This window comes from Panthera leo, chromosome D2 (assembly GCF_018350215.1).
Source record: "Panthera leo isolate Ple1 chromosome D2, P.leo_Ple1_pat1.1, whole genome shotgun sequence".
NCBI classification, from domain to species: domain Eukaryota; kingdom Metazoa; phylum Chordata; class Mammalia; order Carnivora; family Felidae; genus Panthera; species Panthera leo.
The window spans coordinates 12,629,970-12,653,684 of record NC_056689.1 but is presented as its reverse complement, the minus strand read 5'-3'; the positions used below and the strand labels follow the sequence as shown (position 1 = coordinate 12,653,684).

Here is a 23,715-nt window from a genome sequence, read left to right as displayed (position 1 = left end):
CTGAGGGAGTCGCAGCAGCCCAAGCAGGCCAAGCGGCGGGGTGACGAGGCTGCAGAGTGAGGGACCGTGAGGACCACGGGACCAATGACTCCAAGAGCCACAGAGAGACCCCGCGAAGCCAAGCTGCCAAGCGCAGGCCCCACCGCTGGGGGTGCCAGGCCAGCCTAAGACTGAGGGGGCTGGGCTGGGGGCGTCCTCAGAAGCCGGCCCACGAGCCACAGAGACTTTAGACTGGGGTCTGGGTGGGGGGAGACCCCTAAGGAAGGACCCAGCGTGACGGAGAAATCACTGAATGGAACCGGAATTCTCCCCGAGTGAGCGGTCTGCCATCGCAGGGCTCCAAGTCTGAAAATCACGACGAGCTATGGAAGAAACTGGACTTTTCGGGTACATTTTTTGAGTACATCTGTATGATTCATACCCACTAGCTACACTGTAACATGTGTCCCAGTTGGACACAAGTGTATGTGAGGTGATCAGGAGACAGATTTTAACTTTTTTTTCCCCCTTTGGAGCGAAACTACAGACAAACATACAAGTAGAGATCACAGCGTTAAGAACTGTATCAGGTAGGGTCTCGATAGGCAGGTGCGCTCGCATTAATTTGAGCGAGGTTTCACGTTATGGGTGGGGTGTGGGGAACCAGCCTGAGCTGTTACCTCCCTGACGCCCAGATTGACTAGGGGAGGAAAGGGGTTCTTGGGACCACTGGCGGGGTGTGGGGAGAGGACACCTGGAGAGGGGGGCTGTGACCTCTGGTCAAGAGATACACCCGGTCCTGGGAGGGAGACTCAGCAGGGAGGGAGTGGGCGGTACAGATCTGTTCTCGCTCTCTTCTTTCCCTCCTCTGCCTCCTAGGAGGCCAGGGGGCAAGGGAGTCATTATGTCATCCATGTGGTTTGGCCTCTTGGGGTTGGGATCAGGACGGGGCGAGCAGACGGACAAATGGAAAGTATCTGGCATAACCCCAAGCGGCAACAGCGTATTAGGTTTCTGTTGCTGCCGTAACAAATCGCCCCACGTTTTGTGACTCAAAACGCCGCCGTGGAAAGTCTCACAGCTGAGTAGATGAGACGATTAGCACGGCATGGCTCAGGTGGGTCCTCTGCTGAGGGTCTCATCTGGCCGTGACTGTGGCATCTGCAGGACTCCACCCCTTTCTGGAGGTTCTGGGGTTAGAACCCACCTCCAGGCCCATTCAGGTTATAGCAGGACTCAGTTGCTTGTAGTCGTAGGACCGAGGTCCCAATTTGCTGATCGCCAGCCAGGAATTGTTTTCAGCTTGTGGAGGTAACCTTGCTCCTCGCCCATAACTGCCTTCCTCCATTAAGACACCAATGTCCAGGCGGGTCCTTCCTACCTTTCAGCGTCATCTTGCCTGCTTTCTGTTTTTGCCTTAGTTGATTCTTCCGCATTCCTCTTCTGGTTTGTTTTTTTTAATTTTTTAAAAAATATTTATTTTTTGAGAGAGACAGAGACAGAATGCGAGTGGGTTAGGGGCAGACAGAGGGAGACACAGAATCCGAAGCAGCCTCCAGGCACTGAGCTGTGAGCACAGAGCCCGATGTGGGGCTCGAACTCACGAGCTGTGAGATCATGACCTGAGCCGAAGTCAGATGCTCAACCAACTGGGCCACCCAGGTGCCCCCATTCCTCTAAGGGCCCACCTGCATTGTCCAGGATAAAGAATCCCCTGTTTTAAGTTCTTTTACATTTTTTTTTTTTTACAGTTAGTATTAATTTTTTGAGAGAGGCAGGCAGAGTGTGAGTGGGGGAGGGGCAGAGAGCGAGGGAGACACAGAATCTGAAGCAGGCTCCAGGCTCTGAGCTGTCAGCATAGAGCCTAATGTGGGTCTTGAACTCACAAACTGTGAGATCATGCCCTGAGCCGAAGCCTGATGCTTAACCGACTGAGCCACCCAGGCCCCCAATAACCCTAGTTCTATTTGCAAAATCCTTTCACAGAAGTACCTAGACTAGAATCCTGGAATCTATACAATGTAGCCAACTACAACAGTGATCAGCATTTTGCCAACCTTTGGTAACAAGTTGTTTTTCTTTTTTTAATTACAGTGATTTTTTTTTTTTTGAAAACTAAGTTTTGGGGCACCTGGGTGGCTCAGTCAGTTGAATGTCTGACTCTTGATTTCGGCTCTGGTCAGATCCCAGGGTTGTGGGGTCGAGCCCCATGTCCATTCTCTCCCTCCCTTTGCCTCTCTCCCCACTCGCTCCCTCGCTCTCTCTCTCAAATTAAAAAAAAAAAAAAAGCTTTATTGATATATAATTCACATGCCATATACTTCACTTATTTATAGTACACATTTTATGGCTCTTGGTATATGACATTAATTTTTAGAAGTTGTGATAGAATATATATAACATAAAATTTGCCATTTTAACTATTTTTAAGTGTGTGATTCAGGGGCTGTAAGTACATTCACAGTGTCGTCAGGGCATCACCACCACCTACGTCCCCAACTCTTTCATTACCCTAAATAAAAACTCTGAAACCGTTAAGTGATAACTCTCTATTCCCCCTGCTACCCGCCCCGGTAATCTCTCTGGTAATCTCTCATCTACTTTCCGTCTCTGTGAATTTGCCTATTCGAAGGACCCCACATGTGTGGAATCATGCAATATTGGTTCCTTTGTGTCTGGCTTACTTCACTTAGCATAACGACTTCAAGTTTCATCTATGTTCTTGGAAACTTTTTCCTCTTTGTAGCTGAATATTTCATTGTATGAGTACATTTTATTTATCCTTTCATCTGTTGATGGGCACCCGGGTTGTTTCCATCTTTGGTTAAGGTGAACAGGTGATACTTGTCCATGAACACTGATGGACAAGGATCCATTTGAGCCCCTGCTTTCAATTCCTCTGGGTGTCTACCTGGAAGTTATGATCATTTTCTTCTTCTTTTTTTAAAAGTTTATTTTTGAGAGAGAGAGAGGATCCAATGTGGGCTCCATGCTGACAGCAGAGAGCCAGATGCGGGGCTCAAACTTACAAATCACGAGATCATGATCTGAGCTGAAGTCACTTACGCAACTGAACCACCCAGGCGCCCCAGAAGTACTGTAATTTTCTATCCAACTTTTTGAGGAACCACAAAGCTGCCTTCCTTCCTGCTACACCAGTCTACATTTCCACTGGCTATGCACAAGGCTTCCATTTTCCAAATCCTCCTCAACACTTATTATTTTCTGGTCTTTTTTGTTTGCCTGCTTGGTTTTGGTTTTGATTTTCTGACAGCCATCCTAACTGATGTGAAGTGACATCTAATTGTGCTTCTGGCTTGCATTTCCCTAATGATGAATGGTGTTGGGCATCTTTTTGTCCACTTATTGGCCATGTGTAGATTTCTTTTGAAAAAAAAATGTTTATTCAAATCTTTTGTCCACTTTTGAATTGGGTTTTTTGTTATGGTCACTGCTGAGTTGTAGTTCTTTTTTTTTTTTTTTTTTTTTTTTTTTTAAATTTTTTTTCAACTTTTTAAATTTATTTTTGGGACAGAGAGAGACAGAGCATGAACGGGGGAGGGGCAGAGAGAGAGGGAGACACAGAATCGGAAACAGGCTCCAGGCTCTGAGCCATCAGCCCAGAGCCCGACGCGGGGCTCAAACTCACGGACCGCGAGATCGTGACCTGGCTGAAGTCAGACGCTTAACCGACTGCGCCACCCAGGCGCCCCTGTAGTTCTTTATATACTCTGGATACTAACCAGGATTTGCAAATACTTTCTCCCCTTCCATGGGTTGGTTGTCTTTTTGCTGTCTTAGTTGTGTCCTTTGGTGCACACAAGTTTTTAATTTTGAAGACCGATCTATTTGTTTTTCTTTTGAGGTTTGGGCTTTTGATGTCATCTACAAGAAACCATTGTCAAATCTAAGGTCCTCAAGACTTTTTCCATGTGCTGGCCCCCCAACAATTAAAAGCAGCAGTCAGCAATCAGAACACACAACCCTGATTTTTGGAGAACAAGGTCCTTATGGCCCACCCTGGCCCCAGCAATGCCACTCTAGGAGCTTGGGCTGCTGTCCCCTCTGCCCCACAGTGGGGCTGCATGATGGCGGATGGCCACCACGACTCAGGAAAAGCTGAAATTGGCCGAAATTCAGCAGCCTCTTCATCAAGCTCTCCCCGGGGTGCAGCTGTGTTTTCCTACATCTAGAGATCCAAAGTAGTTCATGCAGACAGCTCCTGCCAGTGCAGTCCTTGTCTTGGTAGAGATGTATCCCTGGACCACCCCACTCTAACATCGGCCTTGATGTACCCTTTAGGTAACTAGGTTTTATGAACCTAAAACGCTGTAAGTTTTAGCCCAAATAGAAGCTGTCCCCTTTAGGAAGTTCACGTTGGCAGGCTGTCACTGGTCCCACGGATGCTGTCATGTCCCACGCAGGCCCTCGGGTACCAGTTCCCTTCTGCCTACAACAGCAGGTCTGAGCATCATCACCCCTGCAACTTCTGAGCCCCCCCTTCGCTCTATCCAAGTCAAAGCCCCATTCCCATCCCACCCAAGGGCCAGCACGGAACAGTCCAGGGATCTCAGGCCATGGTCAGTGCCAGGAAAGTGTCTTTGTTCCTTCTGGAGGTGAGGAGAGGGAAAAGAAAAAAACACGGCTCATCTTCAGAACTGAGTTAGGAAACTCCGTTGCCTGCGGTTGAAGAACAGTTTTCTAGAACATGAAAACAATGTCCAAAAGGGTGGTTTGGGGTCCCTGGTAGAATGATTTTTTAATTCAATAAGCCCCTAAGTCTTTTGTGGGAAACAAACCACCCCTTGTAACACTGGGGATGCCACAGATTTTGTAGATTTTTTTAAAAGAGTTTTATTTATTTGAGAGAGAGAGAGAATGAATCCCAAGCAGGTTCCACACTGTCAGTGCAGAGCCCAATGCAGGGCTCGAACTCACAAACTGTGAGATCATGACCTGAGTCAAAATCGAGAGTGGGACGCTTAACCCACTGAGCCACCCAGACACCACAAGATTTTGCAGATTATTAAATGGCGATCTTCTCATTGTGAATCAACCCCCAACATTAAATCTCTTTATTCAAAAAGCATAAAGACTTTTTTTTACGAAAAAAATTTTATTTTCTGCGCTGATATTTATACAACTGTAAACTCAAGGAATCATCCGATACTTGTAAAAGTCTGGGGGGAACAGTTAATAAGCACCTTCAGTGGTTTCCACAGTTTAAGAATTTACCGTCTGAAAACTTTTAGAATGAATCTAGTAGAATGAATAAAATAGTTATAAAAATTATACAAAATCATGACGAACATTTGATATAGAGGGCTTGATATGGAATGATAAATATGAAAAGGTGAAACTAATTCATGGGGCTGGGCTGGATAAAAGACCCACACGTTCCCCAAACTGCGTGATTCTCGGGAATGTGTTTGGCTCTCAGAAGGAACTCCGATCATTCAGGGCAAGGCTCGTTCCCGGTCCAGGCTCCATTGCGATGCCGCAGCACATGAGGACAAAGTGAGGAGGGGATACGGGCTGGAGGGGTGATGAGTGTACTGAGGTTTGCAGATAAGGGAAGGACCTCTTCCCCAAGGAGAAAAACAGACAAATTCTTCCACGTCCTCAAGCGAAGGTGTCCTTTGGCAAAATGTGCCGTTTTCTCTTTGGAGAGTTTTTCCTTCTTGCCGTTGCTAAATACCTTCTTCTCCCCTTTCCTCTTGGGTTTTCCACTCCTGCTCCTGACCAACCTCTTTGTGACACTTTCTGCTGAGCCTTCTCTGCGCCCTTACCCCAATCTTTACAGACTCCCATCTCCTGATGCCCCACTTTCAATCCAAAATCCCTACTGTTTTGCACCTCGGGGCGGCAGCTGATAAAAAGATAACACTAGCTGCTCGTACGGCCAGGAGATGTTTCTAAACAAACTGTAGAAACATAAACGTGAAATGTGGCGACGGTCCCTTTAATTACACCAATGAGCAATAACGGGTCTGGGTCAGGAGTATAAATACTCACTCTGGCCCTCGTGGGTGGGAACACAGCCAGCAAGAGCCGTGAACAGAGGGGGAAACAAAGGAGACACGGGCTCATGCTGACTGACTGTAGGTTGGCTCTCACCAGTGGAGGTGGGAGATGAAGGCCTATAGACCCGTCACCACTGGCACCAGCCCCCAGTGGGGCCATGCTGCTCAAGAGACCAGATGCTCGGATCCAGGTGCTTTGGGCAAAGTGGGATCGTTTGGTATCCAATGGTGTAATTTAAGGCACATCCAAGAATCCTCGTCCTCAAAACCCGACTCTACGTGTTGAAATTCCTACCACTGGACACTCCTTTGATTGAAGGGCTTGGCCTACCAAGGGCTGCTGCCGAAATGCCAATAACTTATCTGGGAGGGAATGCTGATGATCGACCATACGTATCCACATGGCCCTAAGACCAGGTGGGTTTTGAACAAAACGGCAGGGCTCGCTCACTACGATGGGGGCCTTGGGCAAGATGCAGGTGCTATAGAACTTGGGAGTAGAAAGCCAGGAGCATGAAGAGGGAAATCAGAGCACCAAGAGAAAAAAAGAGGGGGAGGGTTAACTCCCTCCTTCATTCACGGCCTTGCCCAGGTGGCCCTGGCTGGTGCGTCGGGGAGTTAACAGGATGGTGGGTGTGTCAGAGTGAGGCTGAGCTTATAAGGCCACAGGGGGAGGGGGCAGCTCAGGCCTGGGCGGGCCCTGCTCATCACGGGGGGGGGGGGGGGGGGGGGGGGGATAAACTGGGGACAGTTTCCAGAGCACTGGGATGGGCACATAATCCGGAGTCGGGGTTTTCTGTCTTTGTGGAGGGGGAAGGGGCTTTCCCATTCCAGAAGCCGGCGGCATATGTTTTGGGGAACAGTGAGGGGAATACTGTCGGGGCTCAGGCTGGGTAGGACCTGGGCCTGATCGCCACCAGGTCGGACAGTTTTCAGTCTGGACCCTTTCAAGTAGGGTGACGCTGAGTACCTGCCGAGGGAATGAGGCCTTCTTGTCTTCATTTCCGCTCGATGCAGTCAACTCCCAGGGTGTTGTCAGGGCAACGGCAGGTCCTGCTTCCGGGGGTGGCCAAGCAGAGGTGGGTGCAGCCACCATTGTTCACCGAGCAGTAGTTGTGACCTGGGAAAGGCAGAGGTCAGTCCAACAGCCATCTAAGAGGAGAGCCCGCCCATCAGTCCCCTTCTCGGTTTCCAGGAGACCAAGCGTGTGGGTGCTTCCAGAAAGGGAATCCTCACGGTGATGGATTTGCCAGAGGGCAAAAACACTGATTTCTGAGTTGGGGACTGTGCGGATTTACCGTGAATGTTATCGATGGTCTCAGGGAGGGTCTTCCGGCTCTGGCTGTAACACGCAGCTGGGGTTTTCAAGCACAGAGGGCTCTCTGTCTAGCTTGTCCACTCGGCTTCGCACTGGCCTCGGGGAGGCGGGGAGCCAAGGGGGGTGAGGGAGGGGAGAGGTCTCCCAAGAGGCAACACAGCAGGTCCTGGAGCCAGGCTGCCTGGCTGACCCTCCGGCTGCACCACTGTGAGCCCTGTGACTTCGGGCTAGTGGCTTCCGTGTCCTTATGCATAAAACGGGCACACAAATAGTACCTACCTCGTGCGGTCGCCATGAGGATTAAGCGAACTAGCGAACACAAGGCACTTAGCCCACCGCGTTCACATATGTAAAGGACCCAGCTCACGGTAAGCACCTTGTCCGTGTCTGTGATTATTATTAGAGGTAATTACTATTGTGGCTGTTAGGCCAAGTGGAGGGACCCTTAAAGCCACAGAGACCGTAACACGGATGTTCCTATCTGGAACCCGGAGACCACATACTTCTAGACCCGGCCCAAGATTCAATCCTTTTCCTCCCCCTTGTCCACCATTTCCAGTTCATTGCCTAATGTTTCCTAGGTATCGACTTGGCTCACTTCTTAAACAATGCAGGCCCTCGATGGAAGGGAGTGCGTCTCGCCTGCCATGTGACCAGACCAGGGCAGGTGGAGGCCCCACGGGCAGCAGGCAGGATGGAGGCGTGGAGCCACAGAGCATCCCTGGCCCCTGAACGGCAAGAGCACGGGGGCGTTACCTTGGGGACACTGAGACAGGGCCGTGGTGACACCGTACAGCCGGGTCTGCTTGTGGGGGTGGAAGGTATCCGTCTCTTTGGAGATGGCAAGATCTACAGCAACCACAGAACTCCTACAAAACACCAAAGGGCAGCAAGTAAAGACACATCTGGTGGCTCCAACCTTCTGTCTACTGGGCAGCATCTTCTGGGGTTTCGGGGATAAACTGGAGGCCGTGAGGGGACACGCTGGGCTCACTTCCTAGCCATCCTCCCCTCCTCCTGTGGTGGGAACAAGCCTGCATTTCTCTGGCCTCTTTAAGAAAAAAAAAAAAAAAAAAAAAAAGGACAAAGTTGAGCTAGCTCTGCCCCTCAGCTCTAAATTCCAGGCTGGGAAATCGGCTTTCTCTCCAGATGCCCGTGGCCACAGCTGCTTCCTCCTTTTTGCAGGAAGAGGTGGTCAAGAAGGGGCTGTGGGAATGTCGCAGTTTAAATAGAATGAAGTGGGGGCACGGGGTAGGCGGGGAGCCCGCCGGCCAAGTGAGCCTGGGCCAGCTCCTGGGGGAAGAACAGACATGCTCATGAAGTCCAAGTTCACAGACTTGAAGCTGCCCATCCGGGAGCCCTGGGACGGTAAACGGCCCCTCCTGGCCCCCAAGGAGCCCGGCCCTCACCCTCCTACGCCCTCCCCTCCTGACGGGCAGAAGGGCGAGGCAGAGGGCGGGTATCCTGGAAGGTCAAGCCGAGAGGCCACATGGGAAGGGCCTGGCCTCCCCGAGACAGGGTGGCAGGCTCCTGCTCCCCCGCCACCACATACCCCGCCCCCACCCTCCCCCTGCCCGCCCCCAGCTCACGTACATCTTCCAGTCTGTGTAATACAGATGCTTCCCGTAGCTCGTAACAGCGAAAGGATACTGGAGCCCTTCGAGAACCTTCCGTCTGCTCGGCTGCCCGGGCTTCAGACACTCCACCCGACTGGTGCCTGTGTGCAGCAAAGACAAGCCGTTCATAGAAGAAATGGCCCCTTGGTGTCAAAACGAGGAACGGAGGCAAGGGTGACAGAAAGTCAGCCTTACGATGACAGATCCCGGGCAACACACACGACTTGCTCTTCAACAGCAGAAAGCGGTCTCCTCATCCTGCCTTGCCCCTCTCACTGGTCAACACCCACCTCCGCTGGGGAACCCATACCTGGTTCCCATGTGGGCTGGGCAGAGGACCATTCCTTGTCCCGCCCATTCCCAGAGCAGCTGGGGACCCGGTGGGAACGAGGACGTCTTCCAGCTCTCGCTCAAGTCCCTACGCCCCCTGAAGCCTCCCAGGCCCTCCCTCCCTGCAGTCAGAGCTCTTAACAACTGCTAACCTGCACCTCGGCTGCAGCCCCGCACAGCCTCCTATCAGTGCCTACACTGGGGCCAGCTCACGGCTTGCATTTTGATTTAATTATGCGTGCTTCCCTCCTGTGGTACAGTCCCTGCACCGCCCCCCACCCCAGCCCTGAGTACCTGACAGTATTGGGAACAGGGCAGGTACTCCACAGGCACTCGAGGGATGACTGACCTTGCTCCCCGACTGAGCCCACATCCCTCCCCTGAGGGACACCCCAGGCCAGGGGCTCACATCAGGACCCCATGTCTCTCTTCCCTGGCTCCACAAGTCTTGCCTGAGCCCTTGGGGAACAGATGCAAGTGACAGGATGGAAGTCACAAATTGCATAATGCAGAGATAATAATAGGATGAGAACAACTCTAAGGGTCAGCAAACTTGTTCTCAAAGGGCCAGACAGTAATTAATTTAGCTTTTGTGGGCCAAGAGGCAAAATTGAGGACACTATGGAGGCATTTATTTATGGAACTTTTAAAATGTAACATTTAAAAATGTAAAACCCCAGGGTGCCTGGGTGGCTCAGTCAGTTAAGCGTCTGACTCTTGATCTCGGCTCAGGTCATGATCTCACGGTTCATGAGTTCGAGCCCCACGTCAGGCTCTGTGCTGACAGCATGGAGCCTGCTTGGGATTCTGTCTCTCTCTCTCTCTTTCTCTGTTGCCCTCCTGCTCTCTCTCAAAACAATGAATAAATAAAAACCATTTATAGCACCAGACTCGTACCAAAACAGGCGGCTGGCTGGATGTGGCTCACGGGCTAGGATTGGCTGACCCCTGATTTAAAGATGGAACACTTGCCCTGGACACCGTCAAGCCTATAGAAACCATGCATTTCAGAGCAAAGACAGGCAGCTGATTTTTGTGTAGGAAAATAAAACAGGTATCCTATACTCTCTTCCCCATAACAGATCCCAGCCTACAGTGGGTGAGAATAACTGTTTAGGTTAAAAGGAAAAAGCACTGTTGCAACCCCAGCAACCAGGCGCGGGGCTCTTCGTCACCTGCGTCCACCCAGCAGAGCTGAGCCGAGTAGGCATCGAATGTAAGGCCGTTGGGCAGGCCCAGATCATCCTGCACCAGAACCCTCCGGTTTGTGCCGTCCATATAGGAAGTTTCGATTTTGGGGCTTTCTCTGTTCCAGTCTGTCCAATAAAGGTTCCTGCAGGAGGAAAAGGAAGGGAAAGAGGAACAACAAAGATGTTATAAGAGGAATAACAAAGAAAGAACACAGATGGATAAGAAAAATTTTATTTAAAAAAAAAAAACTTTAAGAGAACCCACGATGAACACATTAAAACCCAGGATGGCTAAAAGGGGTCTGGAGGTGATAAGACACCTTTTCCTTTGCAGAAGATACTTGGGTTTGGTTCTTGGTTTGAGTTTGGTTATTCTGGTACTAATGACCTCACTTTCCTTAAACGTAACTGATACAGCGTTATCTCCATAAGGCTATTTAAAAGAACACAAAACAACCCACACCTGAGATAAACATCTGGGGATTCCTACATGCTGTCACTACACAGGGGTGCATAGTGGACCCAGGGGCTCGGGCACAGAAGCAGATGTTGACAGAGTTGGTGGCTGAGGTGTCTGCCATGGGGGGGAGGTGGCCAAGCGGCCACAGAACTGGGGGTGTGGTCTCACGGGGAAGGAATCACAGCGTGAGGTGCAAAAGGTCTCGCAGGTAAGATTTAAAACTAACTGTAGGGAAAAGAAAAAAAAGCATTGATGTGATGACAAAGCCCCCAGGAAGGGGTCTCCAAGGTGTCCATGCTGTGTGGGTCTCAGCCCCAGGGGTACATTTATGCCACTTGGACACCATTCTGGGGCTGGTACAAGGCAAGTGTTTATCCACATTCGACTCAGATGGTAATACCCAATTTCTGAGCCGTGAACTTAGAAAGTCCCTTCCTAAAAGATTTACAAGTAGAACACGGTTGATCAAGTCCATGGTCACAGGGAACTGTAATAAATGTTCTGGCATTTCACAGTGCATATCTGTAAGGCACCAGCTGTAGACCTGTTCATCCTGGAACTCATTCACTTCAGGAGACTGATGCTGGCATTAGAGCCTGACATTTGAGAGTATCTGAAAGAGCAGCTGCAAGTCGAATAGATTTACACAGATTTACACAAAGATACCCTCTCACGGAATCCGTTACGATGCCTCTGGGATTCACCAAGTCAGTCTCAAACAGCACCCGGCGCTGGGTCCCATCCAGCTTTGCAACTTCTATTCGATCCAAGCGAGAATCAGTCCAGAAAATGTTGCGGCCAAGATGGTCGAGGGCAATGCCTTCTGGGCTTCCAAGATCTAGAATCAAACACGGCATACTTCTGGGTTTTTAAAGCAAGTTAAGATTAGGTTTTGTGCATTACTCAGTGTTATTCCCCTCGGTGTTCAATCCTTGCACTTTGGAAAAACAAATGGGAACATGAAATGCATGTTGCTGATCAGATGAGCCACAGTCAAAGTGACAAGGTCACTCGTTCACTCGGCGGACCTCTCATTATGTACCAAGCCCATAATGACGCCTAAGTGGTGGCCCTGGTTTCCAGGAACTTGCAACCAATCTCAATTCAGACTGAGTTTTGGTTTTATGGGAACGTGGAGGGAGACACTAGACTTAGCCTGGGGAGACCTGGGAGGGATTTCTGAGGGAGACAACACCTCGTAAAGCTGGCTCCCCATGGACCCACAGGAGTTTGTCAGGCAAAGATCCTGGATGCGGGCTTCCAGGGAGTGGGACCCGCACGTAAGTATAAAAGAGAAGATTGGATACAGCATGATTTTGTATGGCTGGAGTCCATGAGGACGGGAGAGTGCCCAGAGATGAAGTTAGGATGCCCGTGTTAAAGAGCTTCGAGCTTAACCCGCAAGCACAGGAGGGGGGGAGCATAGAACAATGCAACAAATCCATACACCTTGTTCATCAGTTATTGGGGGAATAGGGTCATCTCAGAGGAGTAACTGCAAGAAATCACAGCTGTTACTACTTTTGCACAGGTATCAGGAGTACAAAGAAGGGGTGTCGGTGATCGCATATAGCATTCCCAGAAAGTCCTCACTAGGTTTTAAGTAACTGATTTCCAAGCCAGGGCTGCCACAGAGTAAGCCAGCCGCAACAGGAACCTTCAGAGCCACCGAACTAATGGTTTCCGGACTATAAATAAAAGCAAATGAAACATCAGAACCCCACCAGGGTTTTAGTAGTGTCACTTAGGATTCCCTCCCCTCTACTGATCAGAGAACTGAAGATCACTTAGTATGGCTGGAAGTGTAAGCAGGAGGCAGAAGAAGCCAAGGATGAAGCCATCCTACCCGAGGGATCCTGGATATGAGGAAATCATGCCCCCATGTGTTCTTTCATCAGCGTGGAAATGGTTCAGAACGTCCGCTCTCTCGTATCAGCCTCCACTAGACTCCTAATATGACCATGACCCTGGATGCTGGAAACACCACAGCCCCGTCCCCCGGAAAAGACCCCAGCCAGAGGCAGTTTATTAAGAATTAGGAACAGCACTCAAACAAGATTTTTGTTATTCAAACCAAAAGTAGAGATTTGTAAAGTATGAAACTGTTTCCCACGTCCCTAGAGGTGAAGGGACAGCGAGCCTGACCTCCAAAGACCTCTTCCGACTTTCAGACAAAGGTAGAATAAATCATTCTGGGGGTGTATCTGGAATGAGCACATTCTCTGCCAGGACACCAGTCACTCAGACACACAGACAGAAGAGTGGGGGAGAAAAGGCTGTTCAGTGACAGTACTTTGCAAGATATCCAGAGGAACCCAGAAACTCCATGTCTCTCTGGTTCCTTATCAACAGCTCTGATCCTGACCTCAAACCCAAGAGCAATCAAACCTCCTCCAACCAGGAAAACACTACTTTATGAACTATCATGCCAAAGGAAAGGTCTGGAAAGCCTCCCCCTTTACTGTGCAGTCAGGGCAATTAGGGAAGACAGCAAGGCAATATATTCCACACTGCTGATGTCAAAAGGAAACAGATGATGATCCTGATTAGAGATGTTTGGTTAGGAGTTTAGCTCAAGGAAAGAAAGAGAAGCTTAGGATTCAGGCTGCATGAACTAGAGAGGAGATACATACCCCCTCTTCCACTCACTAGGGATGCACCAACCTGTACCACAATGAAGATTTAAGTGGAAGTTTCTTTCTCCTTTATTTAAATATTTTAAAAATTATTTTTCAATAACTATTTTTATTTGTAAATAAAAGAAAATTTATTCCCAGTTATCTTTCTTCTACAAAGATCGCATTCTAGTTTAATTCTGTGTTTTCACAGTGGACTTTTGGCCTGGAATGTTTCTTACTGTGCTTAAAGCTTTCTTGGATAATTATCAGTTCCAGAAGCAACAGGAAATAGCAATGATGACCTATTCCCCTTTTCCACTGGGTTTTGAAGTCAAATCACAGACAATAGCAACCACATTTTTCACACACACACACGCACACACACACACACACACACACAATGCAAAAAGGCATTTTCAAAATTCTGCTCATTAAACGAAACCATGAAAACTACCAGACATTATTTAAATAGCATGTCAGCTTCCAGAAAAGGAGTCAGGGTCTATGTCCAAAGCTAGACATATTTAACTCAACCTCAGCCTGGTTCCTGTTGATCATCTTTTGTGAAGGAGCCAAGAAAGGAAAAAAACTGCCCCATAGGCACCCTTCCGGAACATCAATTATTAGAGAAACATTAAATTGGGAGTGGGAAAAGTGACATGCAGCCCCAAGTAAAAAGAAATACCGAACGAGGCTCATACATTTTGAAACCGTACCTTTGATTTGAGTGTTTTGCAGAGGAAACAAGATGATTTTATACAACTATCATTGGCATAACAATGTCTTTCTTTTTCTTTCTTTCTTTCTTCTTTCTTTTTTATTTTAGGGATAGAGAACGCAAGCAGGGCAGAGGGGCAGAGGGAGAGAAAGAGAGAATTCCAAGCAGGCTTCACGATCAGCACAGAGCCTGATGCCGGGCTTAATCCCATGACCCCACCCTGGGAACATGACCTGAGCCAAAATCAAGAGTTGGATGTTCAACCGACTGAGTCACCCAAGCGCCCCCACGATGTCTTTCGATTGAAAATACCTGCAAGTCAGCTGCTGAGTTACTGACTTAGCAACATGTAATATTTGACCTTTTCAGTAAAGGTGAATTTGTACAGACCCTTGGATTTTGGCTGTAATGGTCTTTAATCTTGAGAAAACATATCCACATAAAATAGTCGTGACTTGTTGAATGTAGGCATTACAATAACGCATAGAGTTCTTGACCTTAATCAACCTCTGTAAGTTAAGGAATTGAGGTTAAATGCTGAGGGGGAGGCTGTGCCAAAGCGTCGTGCACCTCATTACCAGTAATGCAACTGAAATTTGAGGAATGTCTATGGAAGCCCAGCCCAATTTGCTGCACTCCTCTGACACAGGCCATCAGAACAGGTGCCAGTGGAGCTAAGGTAGAAAAGACATGTCCCCACCACCACCACGATGTCACAGGTTGAAGTGACAACTTTTGACTTGAAAACTGTCTTGGGAATAGACAGCTATCAGGGACGATATTTGCCAATATGCGTGTAACCCTCCCAACTTTATGATCATCTGCCTGTTGCCTTTGGGGAAATCCCAGTGGAACATACCATGGGGCAGGCATTCTGAGAATCAAGTCTAGGCTCAACAGGCAGAGGAGAAATGCATATTCAAAGTGGATGGTGGAGTTTGGCCCTTACTGTTCATTAAAACTGGGTACGTAAGCTTTTAGAGAAAGGCGTGGGCACTTACCTGTTTTAACTTTATTCATCTTAGGCCAGCCACAAGCCCCAGCTAAGGTGTTCACGATTTAACAATAAGTCCTTGGAGGACTTTCCAGAGAAGGCTGGAAAGGGTGGCGTTGAGGCCAAGGACCCAGTCACCATATCCTGTATGCAACCATACGCCCACTCCTCTGCTCTCTCCCAGGAACCCTTTGGGCTTCCAGAAGCCAAACCAAGAAGGAAGAACGGTATTTGCTTGCCCACCTTGACGAATGATGGTGGTTGGCTCTCCGCCATGCAGACTGGCTCTCCCAATGGAAGGCTCACTGATGTCGGTCCAGTAAACCATCTTGTCCACACAGTCGAAGGCCAGGCCAATGATGACTTTATCCTGGAAGTGCAGACCAGCCATAAGAGTGGCCCACTCACTAGCATTTGAGTGACCAGTGATGGTGGGAATCTTCCATGTGATTCCTGGCATTCAGACACCTTTATTTTATGAAAGGTCTTCAAGTCTTGAGTCCACTTAAAAATGTTTATTACTGAGCTGTAGAAGTTCTTTATATAGTTCAGCTAAAAACTTCTGTCGTGTGTGTGTGTGTGTGTGTGTGTGTGTGTGTATTTCCACTCATTATGTAGTTTTTTTCAGTTTCTTTTTGTTGTTGTTGTTTTGGGTTTTTTCTTAATGGTGTTTTTAACAGAGCACAAGTTTTAAGTATTTATTAAGTTCAATTCATGATTGCTTCTCTTACACTTTTTCTACATCATCTAAGCAACCTTTGCCTACCTAAAGATCATTTTTTAAAAAGACAAATATTGGAAAGGAAGAGGTAAAACCACTCTAAGACAACTTGATTGTTTCTGTAGAAAATCCCAGGGAATCTATAGAACTATTATAACTACCAATTGAATCCAGCCAGGTTGCAGGTACAAGGGCAATATAAAATGGTGTTTCTACATACTAGCACAAAATAAAAAATTTAAGAGAGTAATGTTTAAAATAACATTCAAAACAAAGTATTTAAGGACAAATATTTTTAAATGTGCACGATTCTACACTAAACGCTATTAACACATCACAAAGTGAAATTAAAGAAGACCCAAATAAATGAAGAGATAAATTAGTTGAATAGATTGTAACATCTAATATTGCTAAGATATCAACTTCCCCTAAATAGAGTTAAAGATTCAATGCCATCTGTATCAAAATCCCAGTAGGCTTTATTTTTCCCTTTGGTAGAATCTTAGAAGCTTACTCTAAAATGTCTATGGAAATGCAAAGTGAGGCAAAGCAAATATATGAAGAACTCCTACAACTCAGTAACAACAAATGACTCAATTACAAAATAGGCAAAGGATATGAGTAGACATTTTTCCAAAGAAGATACACGGATGGTCCATAAGTACATGAGAAGATGCAGATATCGCTTGTTGGAGAAACACAAATCAAAACCACGACGAGGTCGCACTTCACACATATTAGGATGACTAGCATTAATAATTAAAAATCTTAAGTATCAACAAGGATTTAGAGAAAGTGGGATCTTTGTACCACGCTCGCGGGAATGTAAAATGGTGCAGCTAAGGAAAACAGTATGGCAAGTTTCTTAAAATATAAAGAAAACATACACAGAATTACCATATGATTAGGAAATTCCGGGTCTGGCTCATCCTTAAAAAAAGTGAAAGCAAGGATGTGAACAGACGTTGGTGCATACATCCCCACAGCAGCAATATTCTCAAATGTCCATCGAAGGATGAACAGGTAAACAAAATGTGGTAAATCTATACAACGAAATATTATCCAGCCTAAGAAGGAAGGAAAAGTCTGGCACGGGCTACAGCATGGATGAACCTTGAGGCCATGATGCTAAGTCAAGTAAGCCCCTTCCAAAAGGATAAATACCAGATGGTTCCAAATACATGAGGCACCCAGAGGAGTCAAATCTATAGAGACAGGAAGCAGACTAGAGGTTGCCAGGGGCTGGGGAAGGAGGGAGTTATTATCTAACGGGGACCGAGTTTCTGTTTGGGATGATGAAAACAGTTCTGGAGATGGATGGTGGTGACAGTCACACCATCATTGAGAAGTGGTTAGAAATGGTAGAAACAGGGGCGCCTGGGCAGCTCAGTCGGTCAAGCGTCCAACTTCGGCTCATGTCATGATCTCGCACTTTGTGAGTTTGAGCCCCGCATCGGGCTCTGTGCTGACAGCTCGGAGCCTGGAGCCTGCTTCTCTCCCTCTGTCTCTGCCTCTCCTCTGCTCACACTCTATCTCTCTCTCTCAAAAGTAAATAAAGATTTTTTTAAAAAATTTAAAAATGGTAACAATACACAAGACACAAAATAAAAGAACAGTGAGTATCTCTCCTATTGTATCAGTGTCCTCCCCTCCACCGGCCCCACCTCCATTTTCTGCTTTTCACAGCCTCCCTTGACATTTAACCTCTTCCCTTCATCGTGGGCGACAATGACTTTCACAGGGAACCTAGCCCACTCCCGCTACGTGAGCGTGTGCTTGAGAGGACACAAAAGGAGAATGATGCTCACCCTCAAAGGGATTTGTGTGTCAGTGAGGCAACAGGACAATACAAAGATCACTTATTCATTCGGCAGCTATGTTCTGAGTGCCAAGCACTGTTTTGGCTCTAACACTGCTGTGAAACAAATACCTCCATGAAACAGGTGGATGGTTTCTGGTCTGGCATGCTTATGTTCCTAGCGGGAATAGATACATCGGATACGGAACATGTACACTGACACATAATGTATCGAGCAGTACTGAGTGCTATGGTGAACAGAAAGCAGGATAAGGGGGCAGAGAGCAGTGTGGCCAGGGTGGCCAGGTCAGGCCTCTCAGAGAGGTGATGTGCCAACAGAAATCTGAGTGAGGCGAGGCAGTGTACTGCAGAAGGGTCTGGGAGAGAGAGGACTCCAGGCAGGTGCAAAGGTCCTGAGGTGGGAATGTGCGTGGTGTGTTGAGGACCAGCCAGAGGGTCAGAGAGCTGAAGCTGGAGAGTGGGGGGATAGTGGCAGGAAATGGGATGGAGGAGGTGGCCAGAGGACGAAGGAAGAACTGGATTCATTCTGTGTGAAGGAAGAGCCCGTCAGAGGGTTTTGTGCAGGAGAAGAACACGAATCCAATCGAGGCTAATTAGGAGGGGATTTGAAAAGCGTCTTCACTCCTTACGGGACCTGAGGGCCGCCCCCCCCCCCCTTCCGCCCCACTGCTCTGGCAACCCTGACCCAATCCCGCCGGAAGCCCCCAGGTCTCAGGTCTGGTTTCTTGGCGAGAGGGGGTCAGGATCACAGATGAAACAGAATGGCTTTTCAGAAGCGTCCAACCCCTAACAGACAAAAATTCCCCAACTCGCAGAATGCATCTTTGATGCTTTGGAAAGCTCTAAGCTGAAGCTGTTACCGCCTCGGGGCAGATTTGAGGATCCTGAGGCGATGGTCTGCCAAACACGAGCCACTGTACTGAGCAGGAAGGGCAAGGTCAGACCTGGGAGACGCACACAGACCAGATCTGCCAACTCGTGTGATGCCCCACCCGAGGGGTCAGACACCACAGTGGCCTCCCCATGGCCTTCCCGATTCTGCTCCTGCCCTCCCAGCTACACAGGCGGCTCGGGAACACAGTGGCCCCGTCTAGAGACGGACACCTGCGGTCACGTGGAATCGAGAGGCTCCCACGTCCAGGGGTCAAGCCCCGGTACTGGTCTAACTACACCCTGCTTGTTTTTCCGGGTCGTTGAAGCAGAAGCTGTCACCAAGTGCACGAAGCCAGCACTCACCGGGGCATGAAGCAGCGTCTTGGCTTCTGACTTCTGCATGGTGCTTCCTTCCAGGGGGAGGCGCTCTATCTTCCCGGTCTGAGCAAAGAGTAAGTGGGTCCCAGGTGGCAGAGGGATCACAGCAGTGGGGACAGAGGGTCCGTGGTGAATCGGGGGGGCCACTGTACTCAGACCTAGGTGGCAGAAGATGTCAATGAGCAAGGCCTATGTGCAGGAGGAGTGCACACAAACACACACACGGGGTCACGCCAGCTTCATGGCACCACAGGCACACAGCTACTCAATGCCCATTTGTGTCTAAAAGCACAAGTTGCAGAAAGACCTCAGTCAAAGGGCATTTGTGAGGAAGAGGAGGTGGGGCATGAGTCTGCCATTAAAGGTCACTTGAAAAAAAATGGTCTGGACTTCCCCGAAATAGAAATAGAAATAATGCGACCATTCACGTCCTGCTTTGGGCATGGGCCACGGCAGTGAACCAAAACAGCCCCTGGAAAGCCCTGCCCGCAGGGAGCTCACTTCCCAGTGGCAGGCACTAAGCTTCCCAATGCTGGGGGGACTAGCAGGGAAGCAGCCCCACGCACCCTGTCCCCGTGGTGGGCGAGGGTCACACCCACTGCTGTGCGGGAACACGCCCCTTCTGGGCTTTCAGGGACAGAAGGAGGATCAGAGACTAATTCGCCCCCAGGTTCCGCCTCGCCTCCTAAATGCTGACCCCGATGCCCAGCACGACGCCCCGGCTCCCCTGACGACAGAGAAGGGTGAGGGGCACAGAGTGGGGGTCAGGAAGCCTGGGTCCCAGACCCAGCCTTCCATTCCCTTGCTGTGTGGATGAGTCATGGCTCTTCCTGGGCCTTCTCTCCCGCTCTCTGAAGAGAGAGGGCTGGACCTGGTCGTCACTGGGGCCATTTCCACGTCTTGCTCCTTGTGCCCAGTCAGTGACATAAACCCATCTGGCTGACGTCTTTACTCTCTCTGGAGTTCATCCCTCCTCTCCAAACTCACTGCCAGCCCCTGAGGTCCGTTCCCTCGAAGCTTCTCACCTGGATTAGTTTTCAGCACCTGGACGGCCCCTCCCCTCCCCCAGGGGCCTCTTACTCTTCTCTCGGCTTCCACGGTCCAACCAGCAATCCGTCTAAAACCTACATCTGGTGGCATCAATGCCTGCTCAAGACCTTCCCCGGACTCCCAGCTGCCCTCGTGATCAACCCCAGGCCCCTCTGCTGGGCGTCTCAGATCCTCACCTCGACTCCCCTCCCACAGGACAGACACCCCTGCAATGTCTGTGAGCTCTCAGCCTGCTCCTGCTGCCTGGAATCGGCCTCTCAACCCCAGCCCCTCCCCCCCAATAACTTGGTTCACACCATCTGCTCTGGAAAGCCTTCCCCAACTAGCCCCCCATGCCCACAGAAGCCAGGGACACCTTCCTCTGGGTCTCCCGGCCCCCTCCTCTCTCACAGAGCTCCTCTCCCTGCCCTGCACCTGTTCACCTGTCCTCTGACCTTCTGGGTGCCACACTGTGACTCCCCCTTCTGGACCCCCAGCACTGACCCCAGCATCTGAAGCTCAGTGAACATTGGCCGGATGGATTAATGACCACTTCCTGCTCACTTAGCAGCCTCTTAGCAGCTTCCGGAAAATATCTGGCAGGGGGTCAATCCCTGATTATTAGCTGTATGGAGAATGGAGATTCAAGGACTGACTGCATCTGATTCTGGTAACTTGTGACAGCTACCATTTCCTACGTTTGAGACAGAGGCAGGTTTTTAGAGCCGGGATCCATCCAAGAGACTGTTCTGCTCCTCTGCTGGGTGGAGGCTGAGGAAGCCGAGACTGAGGCTATTCGGGTCCCGAGCCGCACAGCCCCGCTGGGCTGCACACAGGCCCCTACTCCCTGCCCAGCGCCTCCCAGGGAAGGGCTTGGGTCGGCCTCTCCCAGGCCTTCAATGTCCCAACACCACAGACACTGGAAGGCCAGGCCACCACTGCAGGGACTGTGCCCCGGGGGACCCACAGCACACGCACCCTCTGCTACCAACCGAGAATCCCTGCAGCCAGTCCCGCTGGCATCTGTACAGAACAGGTCTGCACAGGAAAGGAGGAGAACGGGTATGAGGAGGGAGGGAGGAAGGACGGAGAGATGGAGGGAGTGGGGTTCATGCGAGGGAGACGGAGAAGAGGGGTGCAGAGGGCAGACACAAAGTGCCACCTGCGTCCTGGGCAAGGCCCCCGGTGACGCTCACGGGCACTGGACCCCCGGTGACGCTCACGGTCCCCCAGGCCCTTCTCAGACACAAGCCCGGCACGGCGCTGCCCTCGGACTTACAGGGGGGACTCATCCCGGGCCTGGTCCTGGTGCCCTCCAGCTCACGGCCGTCGCGATCCACGCACCAGCAGTAGCCGGTGCTGCCGTGGCACTGGGTGGGCACGTAGTGCCCATGCTCGTCACACTCGGGGACGAACAGACCTGGCCGTGGTGGGTCCGCTGCCCCCGCCGCCCCGAGGATGTGTTCTCGCTCCAGCTGGCACCGCGTTTTCTCCATTTCTACGACAGAGACAAACGGAGGGAGACGGTCAGCTGTGTCATCGGTCGGTGCTCACCAGCCGTGGCTGCGGGACACCCACGCTGGACTCGGGCCCCCGGAGGCTGCCCGCTCATCACCGGGTTTTGTTTTGTTCGTTTTCTAAAACGTAAACTATCATCCTGGTTGAGGGATTTGACAGTCAAGATTACGTTTGCGTTTTCTTTTGTCTGCTAAGCACTTTTTGGTTTCAGTTTGTGACAACTGAGGCAGAACGAACACGCCATAAAATTATTTCAAAGTGAGCGATTCCGTGGCATTTCGTGTAGTCACGGTGAGAGGCAACCGCCACCCCTACCGAATTCTGATCCACTGTCCTCAGCTCCATAGGAAACTGTATACCTAGAAACAGAGCACTGCTCTCTGTCTCCCCCTCCTCCCAGCCCCTGGCAGCCAGCCGTCTGTCTCCATGGATGGCCTCTCCTGGACACGTCCTATAACTGGGATCATATCACACGTGGCCTGTTGTGTCTGGCTGCTCTCCCTCGGCACAATGTCTTCGGGGCTCATTCACCCTGTAGCATCCGTCAGTATGCCATCCTTTTAGATGGCTGAACACTATTCCACAGGGTGGTTACGCCACATTGGCTTGTCCATTCATCACCGGATGGACATCGCTGAAATTTGCTTTGGGAAACTTTGCTTCTCTGAAATTTGTCCTTTTTATCATGTCAAGCTGCTTGATTATCCACGTCGAGTCGAGGTCAAAGATTTGGGGAGACCAAACACCACAGGGCACATTTTCCAACAACTGTGTTTCATTTTAATGATGAGCTCGTGTTTGGCATGAAACATGGCCTCTTAGCCTTGCAACTCAGATCCCCACGTAGGGAAATACTTCTAGATCTTTGGGAATCGCCGATAAGAAGCTATGGCCTGGAATCAACAACTTCCCAATACACAGAGTTCTAGCTCGTTCCGAAGCAGCTGGAGTCCGGCCACCACAAGAGCCAGGCCAGCACTGCCCTCAGCCCTACAGTCTCCACCACACGAGCGATGCCCAGCCATCAGCAATGCTGACTGCTGACAGCCACCCTCCGGCCAAACCCAACTATGTCGGCTGCCTCTGTTTTCCAGGCCTTTCCATGTGCTGTGCGTGGTGGGACACTTCCTCCTTGACCCTGCTTTCCCTTCCTCCCAGTTCCTCCCAGTTACTTCCCCCAGGAAGCCTCACCAGGCCCTCCAGGGCTGGGTCCTGTGTGCCTCCATAGCTCCCGGGGGGCCTGGGCTCACCTACCCTGGAGCTATGTCACACTGACAATGACACTGACTCTGTTCCTCGTTTGTCTCCCCAAGCGGATTCTACTGCATCATCCCTCACCTCCACTCAGGAAACACCTGACAAGGGAAGAGCTCAAGGGGCTCACGGTCCAGAGGTGAGGGGACAAGAAAACACACTGTTACACTCTGTTCTGACAGAAGAGCCCAGGACAGGCCAGATCCACAGAAGACATCTCCTCCATGGGTCTCAAGGGCAAAGGGGTACCAAAGTGCTGTTTTGGTTTGTTTTTGTTTTTAAAGAGAGAGAGAGAGAATGAGAGCAAAAGGCAGAGCGAGAGAGAGAAAGAATCTTAAGCAGGCTCCCCACTCAGCACAGAGCTGGATGCGGGGCTCAATCCCACAGCCCTGGTATCATGACTTGAGCTGAAATCAAGAGTCCAGGTGCCCCCAAAGTGCTGTTTTTTTAAAATGTATATTTATTTATTTTTAATTTTTTTACATTTATTTATTTTTGAGAGACAGAGACAGAGCATGAGCGGGTGAGGGGCAGACAGAGAGGAAGACACAGAATCCAAAGCAGGCTCCATGCTCTGAGCAAGCTGTCTGCACAGAGCCTGACGCAGGGCTCGAACCCACAAACCGTGAGATCATGACTTGAGCCGAAGTCGAACACTCAACTGACTGAGCCACCCGGGTGCCTCCAAAGTGCTGGGTTTTTTTTTAAATGTTTATTTATTTTTGAGAGAGAGTGAGAGCATGAGCGAGGAGGGTCAGAGAGAGAGGAAGAGAGAATCCCAAGCAGGCTCTGCACTGGGGCTCAATCTCAGGAACCGAGAGCTCATGACCTGGGCCAAAATCAAGAGTCAGAAGCTTAACTGACTGAGCCACCCAGG

At 49.9% G+C, this 23,715-nt stretch overlaps 1 protein-coding gene across 1 annotated transcript in view; it reads right to left on the bottom strand.

Annotated features, from left to right (window-relative positions):
• Positions 1 to 6,740: 6,740 nt before the first annotated feature.
• Positions 6,741 to 23,715, bottom strand: part of NID1 (nidogen 1) — an 83,202-nt gene continuing 66,227 nt past the window's right edge. Inside the window, exons 13-20 of the mRNA XM_042908467.1 lie at positions 21,346 to 21,564; positions 19,023 to 19,195; positions 15,490 to 15,616; positions 11,583 to 11,754; positions 10,442 to 10,599; positions 8,914 to 9,037; positions 8,077 to 8,189; positions 6,741 to 7,122 (exon numbers count right to left, since the gene is read on the bottom strand). Coding sequence (XP_042764401.1) covers positions 7,001 to 7,122; positions 8,077 to 8,189; positions 8,914 to 9,037; positions 10,442 to 10,599; positions 11,583 to 11,754; positions 15,490 to 15,616; positions 19,023 to 19,195; positions 21,346 to 21,564 — 1,208 coding nt within the window. The 3' untranslated portion in view covers positions 6,741 to 7,000. The remainder of the gene's footprint in view (positions 7,123 to 8,076; positions 8,190 to 8,913; positions 9,038 to 10,441; positions 10,600 to 11,582; positions 11,755 to 15,489; positions 15,617 to 19,022; positions 19,196 to 21,345; positions 21,565 to 23,715) is intronic.